The sequence below is a fragment of the Pagrus pagrus genome (assembly GCF_965226575.1).
Source record: "Pagrus pagrus genome assembly, chromosome: 12".
Classification (NCBI taxonomy): Eukaryota; Metazoa; Chordata; class Actinopteri; order Spariformes; family Sparidae; genus Pagrus; species Pagrus pagrus.
The window spans coordinates 28,307,572-28,326,537 of record NC_140196.1 but is presented as its reverse complement, the minus strand read 5'-3'; the positions used below and the strand labels follow the sequence as shown (position 1 = coordinate 28,326,537).

General features: G+C 42.0%; 1 protein-coding gene across 1 annotated transcript in view; it reads left to right on the top strand.

The window, feature by feature from the left end:
* Window positions 1-206: 206 nt before the first annotated feature.
* LOC311266364 (uncharacterized protein) overlaps window positions 207-18,966 on the top strand; it is a gene marked incomplete at its 5' end in the record, with an annotated part of 31,439 nt that continues 12,679 nt past the window's right edge. The window contains 2 exons of the mRNA XM_084368713.1: window positions 207-288; window positions 460-620. Of these exons, the coding sequence (XP_084224839.1) occupies window positions 207-288; window positions 460-620 (243 nt within the window). The remainder of the gene's footprint in view (window positions 289-459; window positions 621-18,966) is intronic.

The following is an 18,966-nucleotide window of genomic DNA, read 5'->3' as shown; positions in this document are numbered from 1 at the left end:
GCCTGTCAGCCCATGATTGATTAACAATGACAAACAATAGACCAATTATATGTGTCGATGCTGGTAACACACTGCTAGCCCTCTATAGCCAATTGGCCGGCCAAATTGGAGGGAATTTAGAGAAGAAGAAAAAAAAAAAAAACATAGCAGACCGGACCGGCCCACATTGGGTCAACGGCCCACCGGGACGATGCCCGGTATGCCAGATGGCCAGTCCACCCCTGATTTCACAAGAAAGTGAAAAAGATTCTACACAGGACTATGTTCCTAATGAATCAGAAAATGATGGTAGGTATTATTATTGCTATTAGTAATATTACATTTTTTGTTTAGAAACCTTCCCACTAAAAACTGTACCTCAAAGGGATCACAGATCTCACAATGAACACAGAACAATATTTCACAGTTAATGTATTTTAATGTATGTTAATGTGTTTTCTTTATTTTTCTCTGAATCAGAAGGACAAGATGAGGTGGACTCCACAGGTGGTGAGGGTCGTCTGGGAAGGCGGAGGAAGAAGGCTGATCCTGAGACCTGGAAGATCAATGTCCAGAAAAGGAGGAAAATGAGGGGTCAATGCTATCTCAGAAAGAGAGAAAAAGAGCCTGCGTTGAAGGAGGCAAGGCATATGGGGATGCCCTGCCAATCTGCAGCCTGCCAAAGGTCCTCTAAACTGCACTGCAGACAAGTTGTTGATTCAAAGAGGGAGGAGATTTTTAAATACTTTTGGGAGAAATTAGACTGGAAGGAGAGGAACATTTTTGTCCAATCTTTAGTGGAGGTAAGCAGTGTGAAGCGGTGGCAGACAGGAGTAGATGAGTCCAGGAGGTCAGCATCCATTTTTTGTCACCTTGTTGTGGATGGTAGAGGACTTCGAGTGTGTCAACGCATGTTCCTGTCAACATTGGGAATAAAGCAGTGGTGTTTTTTGAAGTGGGTGGGGAGAAGAGGGAAGAGTCCTGAGCAGACTGAAAGAGTTAATGTGAGAGTGAGGGCAGGGACAGAAGAGAAAGAGTTCTTGAAGACCTTCCTTCTGGACCTGCCAAAAGTCCCCTCACACTACTGTAGGTCCTCCTCCACAAAGATGTACCTGAAACCTGTTTTCAAGTCCGTCAGCCACCTTCACACACAGTACAAGCGCTCTTGTGCAGAACAAGGTTTACAGCCTCTGTCAAGACAAGTTTTTTCCACTGTTTTTCATGACTTGAATCTTTCTCTTTTTCATCCAAAAAAAGATCAGTGTGATACCTGTTGCACATTTAAGGCTGGGAACCTCGACGCTGCCACATGGGAGGAGCATGTCATTAAAAAGGACACTGCACGAGCAATGAAGCAGAGGGACAAAGATGAGGCAGGTGAGAAGACCTTGTTGGTGTGTATGGATCTTCAAGGGCTCCTGCTCTGCCCTAAGCTGCAAGCCTCCGCCCTCTACTACAAGACCAAGCTCAGTGTCCATAACTTCACCATCTTTGACATGATATCACACAATGCAACAAATTACCTGTGGCATGAGGGTGAAGCTGGTCTTTCTGCTAACGAGTTTGCTTCATGTGTCGTGCATTATCTTGAAGCCCACCCATTGTCCCACCCACTGCCACACATACACTCAGACAAAACTGGTGAAAATACTGTGATAGAGAATAAAAAAGGCTGACGACTTACCGTCTTGGAGTGATTTCAGTGGCACCCGCATGTTGGGAAGGTTTTTACGCATGAATGAATGGCAACGGGAATATTAAGGTGAGGCAGAAAGTGAATGGTTGGCCTCATCTTAAAATGAATAAGCCTATATTTAACTGTAATTCACTCAGTATGATTGGAAACGGGAATTTTAAAAAGTTGAGTGTGTTAAAGGCTGATTTACAAAGGTCTGAAAAATCAGAAATGCGCATCGTTGATCGTTAGCTCTAAAAATGAAATATATATATATATATTAAGATTAAGGGCATAACATGTTTGCTATAACATATTAGCAGGGATATAGTCATACATTTTAAATAAAAACAAGAATAATCCGATCAATTCAAGTTTATACCATTATGTTACTTTTGACCCACCCCCCTGTTACTTTCGTCCCTGCCGGTGGGTCAAAAGTAACAAAATCGCAACTTCCGTTCAAAATCAAATTATAACGAAGTTGTTTTACATTTTTACAAAATAGGGCCTGGTTTTGATAGAGCACACATATGAGCTGTTGATCACAACAAAAAACAGTTTCTGTCTGTAACGTTGTCTTTTAAAATGACGTTAATGTGAAAAATGTTACTTTCGACCCTGCTCTCCCCTAAAGGTGTTCTGCTAAGGAAAAAAAAAAAGAAAAAAGCTCCCCTAGTTAGTTGCGGGGTTAGGGGTATTTTTTTCAGCAGGCCAGTCTTCCAGGAAAAGGATCCCCTCCTGTCTCCTATTAGAAGAAAGTGCACTTTATGTTAAGGATGTTTTTTCGGCACAACACCTGCAGGATTTGTAAAATGTAGCCAAATGTATCTGTTCAGGCGGAAACACTGCACCGTTTCATGTAACAAAGTATCTTAATAGCCTCCGGATACAAGTAGGCCGAAAGGTAGGTTTCTGCAGTATTTTGCATGGTGCAGTGTTATGCAGGAACAGAGAAATTATGACTGGGGTTTAGAAGATAATCTTTGGGTTAATAATGTTAGGTTTTAAGCCAGGGATAGACGATAAGATCTGTGATTTCCTTGTACCGAGTCAGACAGATGCAAGCGTTAATATTAGATGACTCTTTGCCTATAGGCTATGGATTAATCAGATTTCAATCTAAAATGCCAAAAAAAATTCTAGATTAGGGTAATGTGCTATGTGGAAATGTTGTAAAAAATAGTTTACGAACTTAGAGGGACATAAACAGGAGACTCGAGGCTCGTAAATGACCGGACATCATTGGAACGCATTATTAATAAAACACGTATATCCAATATCGCTCACAACAACGCACGTTAAGTCCGATTAAAATTTTAAATGGGTCACTAATCACTGTGTAACTATAGGTTTTGTTTTTGAGTCCTAAATGTCTTGAATTACTGTGTTTTGGGTTTAATTTGTAAGTTAATTAATGAGTAAAACAGTTTTTTCATGCTCCTGAAAAAAACGAGTTTTGGAGATACGTTTTTTTTATCGGACAGCGACGATGTAATTAAAAGAAGTGTTGGGACCATCCACATGGTTCTGACATCAGATTGGATCAACGACCCTTATGTCCTGTAGATAGCGCCTGCTTGTCACAGCCCCCCAGGTTTGAAACTCTCATCTCCCATTGTCTGCGAGCACACCTGAACGCATCAGTTTCCGCTGCAGTCGGAGGAGATAAATACAGCGGCAGACTCTTTTCAACGCAGTCCCAGAGTTACGTGTTGCAGGAAGCATCGGCTTTCGCCTACGCAACTAATGCTCTAAAGCCTAGTTTATGCTTCTGCGTCGCGGCGACGGCGTAGCTACGTCGTCGACCCTACGCCGTCATTGAGCATTCGAAGTTCTGCGTCGAGGGAACGCGTTGGTCTGCAATTCGCCGCCAAGCCGCGAGGGGGGGTGGGGGGGGGTTGGTTTCGGGGGGTTCTTGCTCTCTTGCACTGCAGTTGCGGTCAGAGCGGATATGCTGTGTAGCATTCTGGTCACAGTGTGGGGCTTACAAGCTACATGCTGCACAACACCAATACTCCTCCTGCCCTGCTGGGATCTCACAAAGCATGGAGTTCACAAGCAAGCATGCAAGCAGCAGAAGTAACTGGCGGTGTTGTTATACTGTTGACCGGAAAAGCAACTGCCGGAATGACGGTCTGAGCGGACCAATCCCAGTCCTTGCCGTTCGCGTCTCGACGTGACGCGTAGGGGTCTGCGTCGACAACGTAGCTAAGCCGTCGCTGCGACGCTTATTTTTCCCGCCTAGGCCGCAGTCTTTCATCTCGCTGGACGAGCCAAAACTGCGCCGTGTTCACCGAACACGCTCTGGATCCTTTAAAGATGCTGTGCAACCAGCCTCTCTTTACCTGCCTGCCGAAGGAGGATGACTTTATTTTTCCTCAGAAAACGCCCGCTTTTGCCCGTTTTCTTATTGCCCGTCGATTACGCTGTCTTAACAGCATCGCAGAACACTGCACCCGCCTTTAATCCACGCCAAGGAAGCGAGCTGGATTAAGGAAGACACGACTACAAGTGAGGCTTATTTAGTGTCTTGGCAGATACTAGAAGTTAGCTAGTATTGTATGCTTGTGAGCTACATTGTTCTCTGTGAGTTTGTGGACCGCCGTGTCCCTCTTTTTATTGCTGTTTGTTTTACGTGGTAAAACATGTTGTTTGCTTTCACTTTTCGCTCATTACGAGTTGATTTGAGCCCCTCCACGCCGTGGAGCGGGAGCGTTAGCCCTTTGTCTTCTTCTCTTCTTCTCACATTCTGCCTATTTAAAAAGGGCATCAAGAATGTGATTGATATCATGAACAAAAGTTGGGAAACAAATGCCGCCTGAGTACAGGGCAGCAAACATAGCAGCAAATATCCCACAAACTCAGGCTGGGGTATGCCAGCAGTACAGAAACGCTCAATTTAAATAATAATTACACTATTTTTCAGATATAAAAAAATAAAATCACAGATACTGCATTTGAAAATATTTACATTTAAACAAAATCTCAGCGCTTTCAAACATAACTCTATGGCTGTTATGCAAGACTGCAGGCAAAATGTACTCGGACAAAAAAATTACCTGTGTAATCTTCTAAGACAGCAACAAATGTTAACTTACCTCTTTTCTTTAACAGTCTCGCCTTAAAGCGTCAATACGATTTTTTACATAAAACTTCACTCCCTCCCACCTCCTCCCTCTAATGCTACGTTCACACCGCAGTTACAAGTGACCTGAATCTGATTTTTTGGCTCATATGTGACCCATATCTGATTTGCTTTTGACAGTGTGAACAGCACAAGTCGCATTGAATCCTACATTTTCTAATCAGATTCAGGCCACATTTAAATGTGGTACTGAATCGGATACGTATCGGATTTTTTTTAATGCGACCGCAATCTGAACAGCCAGGTCGCATTTAATGCGACTTTGACGTCATTCTGACCCGCGCTGCACTGTTTTGTAAATGAATGACAAATAAAGTTGATTGAAAAGCGGGCGGGAGCCACGAACATAATCAAAACAAACATGGAGGACAGCAGTGAATGCTCCGTCTATGCTCCGCATAGAGCCATCATTAAAATATGAATTTTCTTTCTCCTCTTCCTCCTTCGTGATATCACCCGGCACAAATTTGCCGGCTGCCGCCACACACTGTTTTTAGCATTAAGCCATACAGTCCCACGTTACCGGTTGCCGTTGCCATGTTCGCTTCCGTAAACACCGCTGTGGCGTGATGTCATCAATGATCAACTGCGCATGCGGGTCACTTCAGGAGCGTGAGCTGTTCACACAGCAATCCGTAGACAGGCCGCATTTAAAGAGGTAATGTGAACGGCCAAACAAAAAATCGGATTTGAGCCATAAATCGGAATTGTGCATTAAGACCTGCAGTGTGAACGTAGCTTTAGTGCCACTGGAGAAGTCTCAATGCATTTGAGACACTCTGCTTTTCCAGGAACCTTCCACGACCAGATATAGTCCAAGAGTGTTGTCTCCACAGCCTTAATTTCTTCATCTCCCCATTTCCTTCTTTTTGATTTTGATGACCCTGAATAAAAAAAGATATAAACATATCTTCCTAAAATATGAACATAAGTTTGCATGCAGTGTGACATGACCAGCATGTAATGAGGCTATGACGACAACCGTTCTGTCTGTTCTCTGTCCCACTCAGGGGAGGAGCAAAGGAGGAGCTTTTGTGTGCATCTGCATGAAACACAGTGATATATATATATATATTTATATATATATATATATATAAGAGCCGTTCAAAAGAATCGGTTCGTTCATGAACGTCACAACTAGTTTATTTTATATATTATAACAGAGCACAGTGAGATGCTGTATACACTGCAGTGATTAAACGTGTGTGATTTCTTACTGCTTCTTTTAACAGAATTATACTAGCTAAGTGTCTTTGCTCTGCTTTGTGAAGCATAAAACAAGCTTGATCCTGCCTGCAGCTTTAATTTTGGTTCATTAGAACTGCTTACAGTTCAGAAGTACAGTTAAAAGATGTTTGCAATGCTTATTTGTGAAGCTGCATGAAATAGTATTGTCATGGCGATGATGCGAATATTGATATTTTGAAAAAACAGAAACTGTGGTGACTCAACCCCACACTGTCAGATCTTTGAGGTACTCCTGCGATTCCCACCCCTAGCGGACACAGGACGTGACATTTAACCTATTCATCCAGAACACATTGAAAAAAAATTAGCCGTGTCAGCCAACCTCCAGTAAAGGTGCAGCGGCTGCGGCACACCCCTTGACACATGGGAAGTTGCGAGGGCCCATTCATTGCCGCTTGCAGCTTTAATAAGTGTTTTTACTTCTAAATAGTTGTCAAAATACCTGATGATTGTGAAGATGGAAGTGCAACATCCTCATCTTCAGTGTCTGATGTTTCACTGTCCACCACCACTTTCTCTGAGAAACACAGCAACTAGGGGTGCAACGGATCAAAAAACTCAATCGTTTCTCAGATCAGAGTCACGGATCGGATAACTTTTTGGATCACCAAAAAAAAAAGACAAGACAAATAAACATAACTTTGTCTTTTGTTTGTAATGTAAAACACTTGTTAAATTAAAATATATAAAATCAACTTAAAGTGCACAAGGCATAATATCTTCTTTTTAACATAATTAATGAAAAACAACTTAAAGTGCAATATAAGAAGGCTATAAACACACCGATGGCGTTTGTGATGGCTTTAGCCCGGTTGGATTGTGCAGCAAGGGGCTGCTTAAATGCTGCGGTGATAAGCGGTTGATGAGCAGCCTTCATTTTCACTCCTGTCAGTGAAACACCGGGGTGATGTCGCTTCAAATGCGTGGCCATGCTTGATGTGTTTCCACTGTCATATGGCTTTCTTGTGCCACAGTGCCTACACACCGTCACGGTTTTATCCACTAACCTCTTTCCCTCATCATTATATTTCAAATCAAATCAAATCAAATTTTATTTGTATAGCCCAAATTCACAAATCACAGTTTGCCTCAGAGGGCTTTACAATCTGTACAGAGACGACACCCTCTGTCCTTCGACCCTCGATTCGAGTGAGGAAAAACTTGCCCCAAAAAAGGCCCTTTTAACAGGGAAAAAATGCGGAAGAAACCTCAGGGAGAGCCACAGAGGAGGGATCCCTCTCCCAGGACGGACAGACGTGCAATAGATGTCGCATGTACAGAGCAGATCAACGAGATCACAATGTATTCAATTATAAGCGATGGTTGACAGGAGTGAAAGTACACAAAGATGTATTACAGCAATAATGATGAAATGCACATGGAAATGTGATTACTAGTGATAACAGTAGTAATGATCAATGGCAAGGATGGTATGTAGCAATGCAGTACGATAATAGTAGTGGAACGTATGTAACAGAGATGTGACTAATATTAGCGACAGTAGTGGTGGGTGTCAGGCAGGGTCATGGCAGTAGGTGCATCCACGATCAGGCAGGGCCATAGCAGTAGGCGCATCCACGATCAGGCAGGGCCATAGCAGTGGGCGCATCCACGATCAGGCAGGGCCATAGCAGTGGGCGCATCCACGATCCACGACCCGGGCGCGGCCAGGATCCAAGGGAGCCTGTAGGACTAGAAAGCACAAGGACTCCGGGGAAGAAGCAAGTCAGTGACATGCAGAGATGGGGCATGTATACAGGCATAATGTATACAGATGGAGAGGAGAGGAGAGGGGAGGAGAGAGAAGCTCAGTGTGTCATTGTCCCCCGGACTAGGCCTATAGCAGCATAACTAAGAGCTGGTCCAGGACAGGCCTGGGCCTGTCCTGGACCAGCCCTAACTATAAGCTCTATCGAAGAGGAAGGTCTTAAGTCTACTCTTAAAGGTAGAGAGGGTGTCCGCCTCCCGGACCAAAACAGGAAGATGGTTCCACAGAAGAGGAGCTTGATAACTGAAGGCTCTGGCTCCCATTCTACTTTTGGAGACTTTAGGAACTACAAGTAATCCTGCGTTCTGGGAGCGTAATGCTCTAGTTGGGTGATAGGGTAATATGAGCTCCTGGAGATATGATGGTGCCTGACCATTAACAGCTTTGTAAGTGAGGAGAAGGATTTTAAACTCTATTCTTGATTTTACAGGGAGCCAGTGCAGAGAGGCCAGTACAGGAGTAATATGATCTCTTTTCTTAGTTCCTGTCAGTACACGTGCTGCAGCATTCTGGACCAGCTGGAGACTCTTTAGAGACTTGTTAGGGCAGCCTGATAATAGAGAATTACAATAGTCCAGTCTGGAAGTAACAAATGCATGGACTAGCTTTTCTGCGTCTTTTTGAGACAGGATGGGCCTGATTTTTGCAATGTTACGTAGATGAAAAAATGCAGACCTTGAAATTTGTTTTATGTGGGAGTTGAAGGACATATCTTGATCAAAGATAACTCCCAGATTCCTGACGGTGGTGCTGGAGGCCAAGTTAGTGCCATCCAAACTCGCTATATCATTAGATAATGCATCTCTAAGGTGTTTAGGACCAAGTACTATAACTTCGGTTTTATCTGAGTTTAACAGCAGAAAATTGCAGGTCATCCAGGTCTTGATGTCCTTGAGACATGCATGGAGTTTAGTAAGCTGATTAGTTTCATTTGGCTTTATTGATAGGTATAACTGTGTATCATCTGCATAACAATGAAAGTTTATGGAGTGTTTCCGAATTATATTTCCTAGAGGGAGCATATATAAGGTGAATAGTATGGGTCCAAGCACGGAGCCTTGAGGAACACCATGACTAACCTTGGTATACAGGGATGACTCATCATTAACATGTACAAACTGAAATCGATCCGATAAATAGGACTTAAACCAGTTTAATGCGGGTCCTTTAATGCCAATTAAGTGTTCCAGTCTCTGTAGTAGAATGTGATGATCAATGGTATCAAATGCAGCACTAAGATCTAGTAAGACCAGGACAGAGACAAGTCCTTTGTCAGAAGCGATTAGGAGGTCATTTGTAACTTTCACCAGTGCCGTCTCTGTGCTATGATGTGCTCTAAAACCTGATTGAAAATCCTCATATAAACTATTTTTATGAAGAAAGTCACAAAGCTGGTTGGCGACTGCTTTCTCAAGGATCTTGGAGAGGAAAGGGAGGTTGGATATAGGTCTATAGTTGGCTAAAGTTTCTGGATCAAGATTAGGCTTTTTAAGGAGCGGTCTAATTACAGCTAGTTTAAAGGATTGTGGTACGTATCCTGTTAATAGAGACAGGTTGATCATTTCTAGTAAAGATGTGCTAATTAAAGGTAAAGTTTCTTTCAGCAGCCTAGTTGGGATGGGGTCTAGGAGACAAGTTGTTGGTCTAGATGAAGAAACCATCGAAGTTAGTTGGTGGAGGTCAATGGGAGAGAAGCAGTCTAAATATAAGTCAGAATTTAGAACTGTTTCTGAGGTTCCTGTGTTTAAAGATACAATAGTGCCAGTTGAGGGCAAGCGATGATGGATTTTGTCTCTAATAGTTAAAATTTTATCATTGAAGAAGCTCATGAAGTCATTACCACTGAGCGTTGTAGGAATACATGGTTCAGTAGAGCTGTGACTTTCTGTCAGCCTGGCTACAGTGCTGAAAAGAAACCTGGTGTTGTTTTTGTTTTCCTCTATTAATGACGAGTAATAGCTTGCTCTGGCATTGCGGAGGGCCTTCCTATATGTTTTAAGGCTATCTTTCCAGGCTAAGCGGGATTCTTCCAAGTTGGTGGAACGCCATTTCCTTTCAAATTTCCGTGATGTTTGCTTCAATTTGCGGGTATCCGAGTTATACCAGGGTGCTAACCTCCTGTGCTTTATAGGTTTCCTTTTCAGGGGGGCAATAGAGTCCAGTGTTGTTCGCAATGAGCCTGCAGTGCTATCAACAAGATGATCGATTTGTGAGGAACTGAGGTTAGTGGAGGAGTCCTCTATTATATTGAGACATGGCATTGAGTTTAGTGCCAGCGGTATAATTTCCTTAAATTTAGCTACAGCACTATCAGATAGACATCTAGTGAAGGAGTTTTTGCCTAATGGTGTGTAGTCCAGTAATAGAACTTCAAAAGTTATTAAGTGATGGTCTGATAAAAGAGGATTCTGTGGAGAAACTGTTAGATTTTCAATCTCGATACCATAAGCTAGAACAAGGTCAAGGGTGTGGTCAAAACAGTGAGTTGGTTTATGTACACACTGAGAGAAGCCAATAGATTCTAATAATGAGATAAATGCAGTACTAAGGCTATCATTAACGACATCCACATGAATATTAAAATCACCTACAATAATTACTTTATCTGATTTGAGGACTAGACTTGATAAAAACTCAGAGAATTCAGATAAAAATTCTGAGTAAGGACCAGGTGCTCGATACACTACAACAAAATTTGACAGGGAAGCCAAAATGCTCCCATACAGGGGATTTAAATGACGCGGGGCATTCAAGCTCCTCCCTTCCTCCGCTCCTCCCTTCCTCCGTGTGTGGATTGAACATGGGCACAATTTTTTTTTTTTTCAAAAAAATCAATCCGCGGATCACGTGTGTGCCGAACCAAAGATGTTGATCCGAACAGATCACGGATCAATGATGATCCGTTGCACCACTAACAGCAACCATATGGATAAAATTATCACATAGCACATAAACTATTTTCAGAAAGAAACACTGCACAAAAGGGCAGAGGGAGAGGAGTACGACTGGATTGGAGAATACAATCTAATGGTATTTCTACAATTTCAGCAATTGATAACATTTCTTTTGCAGCTACCAAATTATTCTCTACAGAGGGAAACCACTGTGTGCACTTACAATTATTTCTTACAAAGGCCAATATTACCTTCTGGATCAATGTTGATCTCATCAAGATTCCTTCCTTTAAATTTAGCCAGCTGTCCTTGTTCCAGGGCCATCAGGACTTTGCTTATCTTCGCTTAGCTGTAATGTGCCTTCAGGCCGCCTATAATACTGGCGATGCACTCTGATGTCATGGCCAAGGAAGTCAGCAAGGTCGTCCATTTCATTGTCCTTTTAAGTTGAGGACTTTGGACATAGTAGCCATGTGCTTCCTCAATTTGGTGGAGGACAATGCTTCTGGGAGGGTTGCCCCACAGCTTCGAGCCACCTGAAGAATAACATCTGATCCTCTGAAGTAAGTGAGTGCCTTGTGGTCTCCCAAACATGAACTGATTATCTTCAGACACATCACAGATCCGGCGAGTTTTGACAAGTAACTCCATCAATGCCAGCATATCAGGTGTGAGGAGAATGGGGACCTTTCGTCCACGTTTGCCTCTTATCTCTATTCGCTCGAAGTGCTTACAAAGCTTCTTCTCAAGGTCAGACAAAGCAAGCTCTACATCTGGATGAGTCGACGAGGCATCTCTCAACGTAAAAGCACTCAGCGACATCTTGGATACGTCTTCCCTTCTTCGATTGAAAAGGATCACCTCACAAAGTGTAATTTTTGCAAGTTCTGCCCAGGGCTTCTTACTTCTCACATCTTCAGCAAAGGGAAGAAGTTGTGGAACATTCCACTTTGCCTCACACAAATTCCTGAGGGCCTGAGACGACACACACTCATTCCATTTAGTGTCACAGATTTGTTTAAACGCCCGCACATTGTTAGTGGTATTCTCATCACCTGAGATCATTGCTTCACATTCAACAATACTGGCTATTTTCTTGAGGTTGTGGCCTAACTTCAAGGCCAAAGATGGTGTTTTGTATGTGTTTGTTTCCTCATTGAAGCCAGCCACATTCTTAACTGCCTCTATGACATGAGGGAAATTAGCCGGTACAAAGAAATCTGACATCTTCAACTTTACATTTTCTTGTCCTTGGAGAAGAAGGCGGCCTGTCTCACGCATCTTTTGTCTCATGTCTTGTGACATCATGTCCATGCTTATTGAAGAGGTGCTCCCCTAATTTCAGTATGCTTCTCTCTTTGCGGACAACATCTGTTACGTTATCTTCATGCATGTTAAGCACCAGTTTCCAAAATTGAGCATTGACACTGTCTGGAACTGGCTGAGCATATGCACACAAATGCTCTGGACTCTAGTTTTTCCGGGCTTTAAACCTTCGACTTCCTTGTTTAGGTGACATCTCTGCATGTGCCTCCACAGTGACCTCCTCTTGAGGTAAGCCTCACAGTTGATACAGTGCATGTAATCTCTGGCTTTAACAGGTACACTGGACTGCTGACGGGGTATCACCATTCCTTTTCCTTGTTTAAGCACCTGATTATTATAGGCACGGTTCCCTCCATTTCTCAACAAACTCAACTGTATTCTTCGCTCTTTGGACCCCTTCAGACATGTAACTGCCCTTGCCACTTCTGGTTTATCTTTGTGTTTTGATTCTAAATGGCGTGCCATTTTGCTGAACGGCTTTGAGCAAAACACACAGTAGAATTTTTTGTCGTACAGTCTGTTGCCATTTTGTTTCTTCTTCAGTGTCTTCACCGTAACATCAGAACTTTCAGCCGAAGGGCATTCTTTATCATTTGCAGCCAGGGAACAGGAACGTGCCATACGTCTTGTCTTACGTGGTTGGACATCTGCTCCCTGAGAGTTAGCTGAAGTTGTTTGCTGTACTTTTCTCTTCTTACCCATGTGCTGTTTGACTTCTTCTGCTGAACTGTCACTTTCTGTCTGTCCAACAGATTGAGGAACATACTCATCCTCGCTGACATCAGGGCTTGAAAGAGATTCTTCTGTTGTACAGTACAGACCAAAAGTTTGGACACACCTTCTCATTCAATGAGTTTCCTTTCTTTTCATGACTATTGACATTGTAAATTCACACTGAAGGCATCAAAACTATGAATTAACACATGTGGAAATATGTACTTAACAAAAAAGTGTAAAACAACTGAAAATACGCCTTATATTCTAGTTTCTTCAAAGTAGCCACCTTTTGCTCTGATTACTGCTTTGCACACACTCTGCATTCTCTTGATGAGCTTCAAGAGGTAGTCACCTGAAATGGTTTTCACTTCACAGGTGTGCCCTGTCAGGTTTAATAAGTGGGATTTCTTGCCTTATAAATGGGGTTGGGACCATCAGTTGTGTTGTGCAGAAGTCAGGTGGATACACAGCTGATAGTCCTACTGAATAGACTGTTAGAATTTGTATTATGGCAAGAAAAAAGCAGCTAAGTAAAGAAAAACGAGTGGCCATCATTACTTTAAGAAATGAAGGTCAGTCAGTCCGAAAAATTGGGAAAACTTTGAAAGTGTCCCCAAGTGCAGTCGCAAAAACCATCAAGCGCTACAAAGAAACTGGCTCACATGAGGACCGCCCCAGGAAAGGAAGACCAAGAGTCACCTCTGCTGCGGAGGATAAGTTCATCCGAGTCACCAGCCTCAGAAATCGCAGGTTAACAGCAGCTCAGATTAGAGACCAGGTCAATGCCACACAGAGTTCTAGCAGCAGACACATCTCTAGAACAACTGTTAAGAGGAGACTGTGTCAATCAGGCCTTCATGGTAGAATAGCTGCTAGGAAACCACTGCTAAGGACAGGCAACAAGCAGAAGAGACTTGTTTGGGCTAAAGAACACAAGGAATGGACATTAGACCAGTGGAAATCTGTGCTTTGGTCTGATGAGTCCAAATTTGAGATCTTTGGTCCCAACCACCGTGTCTTTGTGCGACGCAGAAAAGGTGAACGGATGGACTCTACATGCCTGGTTCCCACCGTGAAGCATGGAGGAGGAGGTGTGATGGTGTGGGGGTGCTTTGCTGGTGACACTGTTGGGGATTTATTCAAAATTGAAGGCATACTGAACCAGCATGGCTACCACAGCATCTTGCAGCGGCATGCTATTCCATCTGGTTTGCGTTTAGTTGGACCATCATTTATTTTTCAACAGGACAATGACCCCAAACACACCTCCAGGCTGTGTAAGGGCTATTTGACCAAGAAGGAGAGTGATGGGGTGCTGCGCCAGATGACCTGGCCTCCACAGTCACCGGACCTGAACCCAATCGAGATGGTTTGGGGTGAGCTGGACCGCAGAGTGAAGGCAAAAGGGCCAACAAGTGCTAAGCATCTCTGGGAACTCCTTCAAGACTGTTGGAAGACCATTTCAGGTGACTACCTCTTGAAGCTCATCAAGAGAATGCCAAGAGTGTGCGAAGCAGTAATCAAAGCAAAAGGTGGCTACTTTGAAGAACCTAGAATATAAGACATATTTTCAGTTGTTTCACACTTTTTTGTTAAGTATATAATTCCACATGTGTTAATTCATAGTTTTGATGCCTTCAGTGTGAATCTACAAGTTTCATAGTCATGAAAATAAAGAAAACTCTTTGAATGAGAAGGTGTGTCCAAACTTTTGGTCTGTACTGTATATCCAACCTTTTGTCTGTTCAGCTAAAAAACAAAAAGCTTAGTGTTAGAAGAAAGAGAAAAGGCTACATTTAAGAAGAAATTGTGAGATCTTGCCTGAAGTACAATATTAACCTGGATAAATAGTATAATATACACAATGTGCATACTTTGCCGTACACGGTACATTAATTAACTGCCATGCACCCAACTGTGCCCAGACTTTTGCAAGTTGGTTTCTCAGGTGTTCTTCATTGTTTCTAGGATGTTGCCAGGTGGTTGCTAAGGTGTTGTAGGACAGAGGACAAGAGGAAGGACTCATACTGACTGAGTTCTTCATTTTTCCTTAATTTCACTCAGTATTTTGATGTGATATTTTGATTTGTTTTGGATGATAGGGGGGGTGGTGATATTCATCAAACTTTCGTATGTATTCGTTAATATTGATGCGACGCTTACGTATTGCTATGTCAATAACGTGGATTCTTTGATGAAATTTTGAGTGTAACTCGTGAGACTGGCTGCCCCTTGGGTTTGCAATAATATGATGGTCTGTATGACCGTGATTTTGCAATTGTATGTTAGTATGTATGACCGTGGTTCTGACGGCTACTTGCAGCAGCAGCGTTAACATAAACCAAGGCCCCGGATGTTTTGCATTCCTAGCGACGCCCCTGCGGCCGGGTATCGGTTCGTGGCTCCGATGCTTCACTCGGACTGTATTTCTTTTTTTTTTGTAGTCCTGACAACAACTGCTGCTGAGAGAGAGAGGGGGATGTGCTAGCATCCGGGACAGCTAGCGGGGCCAGCAGCCCTCCTCAGTGAGTTTCCCTTTCGCTGCACAGAACTTCACGGAGCTCTTCTTCTTTTCTTAACCTTAAGGCCTCATCAGGGACATTTTTGTCTTTCTGGGCAACATTTTCATCTTCTTCTTTTCATCTTCTTTTATATATATATATATATAAATATTTTTAAGTTGTGTCACTGTCATCAACACAGACAAAATGGTGGCCTTTTGTCTGTGTTGATGACAGTGACACAACTTAAAAATATTTTTCATTTTCACAGTTTACCAGCAAATAGTGCTATTCTTCAAATCTAAACCCTTTCATCACAGAATGCATGATTGTTTTTTGTTAAAACAATTAGATTAAAAAATGTGGTTTAATGGGATTTTTAATGGGAGATTTTTGTGTGGTTTTTTTTCATTAAAAAAACAGTGACATCAAGGAATCAAATTGGCATTTCAAGGGTTAAAATCCTCAGAATTATGGAATATTTGGTAGTTTTGGAGAGAGAAGTGGTTTAAGAGATTTAAGCTAAAAAAAAAGCTGATTTTTTTTCGTAAGTGTACATTTTTGTCCGAAGCGGTACAAGTGTATGCAAAAATGAGATGGTCCCTGAAGGTTAATTTGCTTTACGAGCCCAGTTTTGTAAGGTATTTGCATTTATGTCGTCTTCATCACCCCCCTAAGGCTCTCCAGGTACTTAAATAGTAAAGAACTTGTGTTTATTTCAGGACTCCTTAACCCGGCTTTGTGGGCATTGAGAGGCAAAATACTTGGACTGTGAATGTAAACAAAGGTAAGGAAAATGTATAAATTAGTTCGGCTTTGATAAAAGTAGATTATTTAATTTTTTCCCTCTTTATAACAGAAAAAGGAGTCAAATTACTAGTATCTACGACAGACTATGAATTAATGTGGACCTAATTGCAGTGCATCTTTGCCTCCGTCTCTCTCTCTCTGTCCCCTTCCCTCTCCCCTTCCCCTCTTTTAGTACAAGTCTTGCGGGCAACTTGTAATTGGAGTTGTCTTTTAAGCCATTATATTTTTTTAGATCCAGTGATATAAATTTAAGAAACTTTTTGTGCAATCATATCAAGTGTTTAACCCCCTATTTTCATAAATATAATCAACAAGTAAACATGGCAAGTAGGTTACATACAGTAAATAAATAAGTTATTTAAGTCGACATATTGCTCCCTCACATGATCAGATCGTGATTGGTGGCACTAATCGGCAGAGGTGTATTAAGTACTTGGAAAAAAAAAAAAGTACAAGTACCATAACTGAGAATGACTTTGGTAAAAGTTAAAGTCACCCAGTCTTAAAGTAGCTCACGTTTGTGGAAAAATATGCTGAAGTATGAAAAGTACAAGTAAAGTACAAAGTATCTTTATAGTATGCATAAAAAGAAGTAAAACAACCAAAAATGGTTCTCCCCTTGTTCTCTTTATTTCACCTTTGGGTGAATGAAATAGTATGATAAGTGCAATGAGTGAGTGAATCAAGTGTCTTGTGTCTGCCTGAGAACAAAACAATAAATAAAGCGTCTGTCTGCCTAAGAACACAAAAAAGTGTGCCTATCTGCCTCTGAGAACACAACTAAATAAGGTGCCTTGTGTCTGGTTAAGAATACAACTGAAGAAATACTGTAGCGAGTCGACCCTGCAGTAATGTCACTGTTATAGTGTTTAAGTTCTGTGATTTCTGACAGTCTGTGAAGGTGTATGGTATGGGTAGGTATGTGGTTGGATGATAAAGCGAGGGGGCAGGGTGAGTGTGGGAAGAAGGAGTCATGTGTATGTGGGAGAGTGAGAGCTGTTAGACAAGTTTGTTGCTGTTGTTTTTTGGCATAGTTAGGGTCGACAGTAGCTGTTACGGTTTTGGGAATGAAATAACTATTTGCGACCAACTCGTCGTTGTCCTTCTAACGTCTGGTCGGACGCTATGATACATTCTCACTACACACAGCACCATTGTTGATCTCTGCCACCCCGCGCATCCCACCCTTACCGATAAATCTTCGCGAGAGTACCATACGCTGTTCCTCTCGTCCTCTCAGACACGCCCATTCCAGATAATCCTTTGATTAATTATATTTCTATTTTAATTTGTAACGAGCAATGAGTTGGCAAACGTCAAAGTAATAGAGTAAAAGTAAAAGTTCAGATCCTCCAAAAAAAAACCTCTGTTTGTGGGATTTTGTTTTTTAGATCATGGCATGTCCTATCTGCGGCGTTGGTGAAAAATCCGCTCTGAAGCAGCAGCAATTGCACTAGAAAGTAGCAGTGAAGATGATTGCCCTGAAAATTTGGATCACAACCAGCATGATGTACAAGATGAAGTTGAAGTTGTTGTACTAGAGGAAAGCAGTACTTACAAGAAGCAAGTGAACCTGTTGATACAGATACTGATTCTGATTTTGGATACAGAGAATATTTGTCAACTGATTCTGAAGAAGGCATAAACTCTGCTAAAGAAGATGTAGTAACCTTTCAAGAAAAGCTTGCTTCCTGGGCTACAAAGAAGTAAATGTGGTAGAAGTCAAATTAATGAATTGCTTGGTATTTTGAAAGATGAAGGTTTAGATGTGCCGAAGGATTCAAGGACATTATTGAAAACACCTCGCCAAATCCAGACAGAGGACAAGTGTGGTGGTCAATATGCTTACTTTGGGATTGAGTGCTCTGTTGTGAAAATTATTTCTAGGAACAGCAATTTTTTGCAACATTCAAACTCTGTGGACCTATCGGTGAACGTTGATGGAGTTCCTCTGTTCAAGTCATCTAAAGCCCAGTTCTGGCCAATCATCTGTCGTTTCAGTGACTTTAAACCATTCGTAGTTGCTCTTTTTTATGGTGACTCTAAACCTAACTCGGTTGATCATTTTCTTGAAGACTTTTTAGCTGAATACACAGAACTACAGAGAACGCACATCACTGAATGGCAAACAAATCCACGTGTGCATCAAGGCTTTTGTTTGTGATGCTCCAGCTCGAGTGTTTTTAAAGTGTGTAAAAGGACATACTGGATATCACTGCTGTGAAAGATGCACAATTAGGGGAGAGTATAAGAACAAAAGAGTTGTGTTCCAAGGAGACTACCCATTGAGAACTGATCGAGATTTCTCCAATGGACTTTATATTCATCATCAGGTTGGAGTATCCCCTTTAGTTAATGTAGGAATTGGATGTGTGTCAGGTTTTCCTCTTGATTATATGCACTTAGTATGTCTAGGAGTTGTAAAAAGACTGCTGTGCTTTCTGAAACAAGGACCACCTCAATGTAGACTGTCACAGAGAAAAGTAGGGGAGATTTCAACTCTTCTTGTTTCTCTGTCTGGGAAGCTTCCCAGTGAATTTGCTCGCCAACCCAGGCCATTGTCTGAATTAGATCGGTGGAAAACCACAGAATTTAGGCAATTCCTTCTTTATACTGGACCTGTAGTTTTGAAAAAGGTTTTGCACAAAAATGTATATGAACACTTTCTCTGCCTAACAGTAGCGATATCAATCCTTCTGGACTCCAGTGAGAGGACACGTGCTGCTTACATGGACTATGCCAAACAACTGCTATGCTATTTTGTAGACAAATGTCAGCATATATACACAGACAGTTTTTCGGTGTATAATTTGCACAACTTAAGGCATCTGTCAGATGACTGTAAAGATTTCAAGTGTTCACTCAATGACATATCTGCATTTGCCTTTGAAAACCACCTG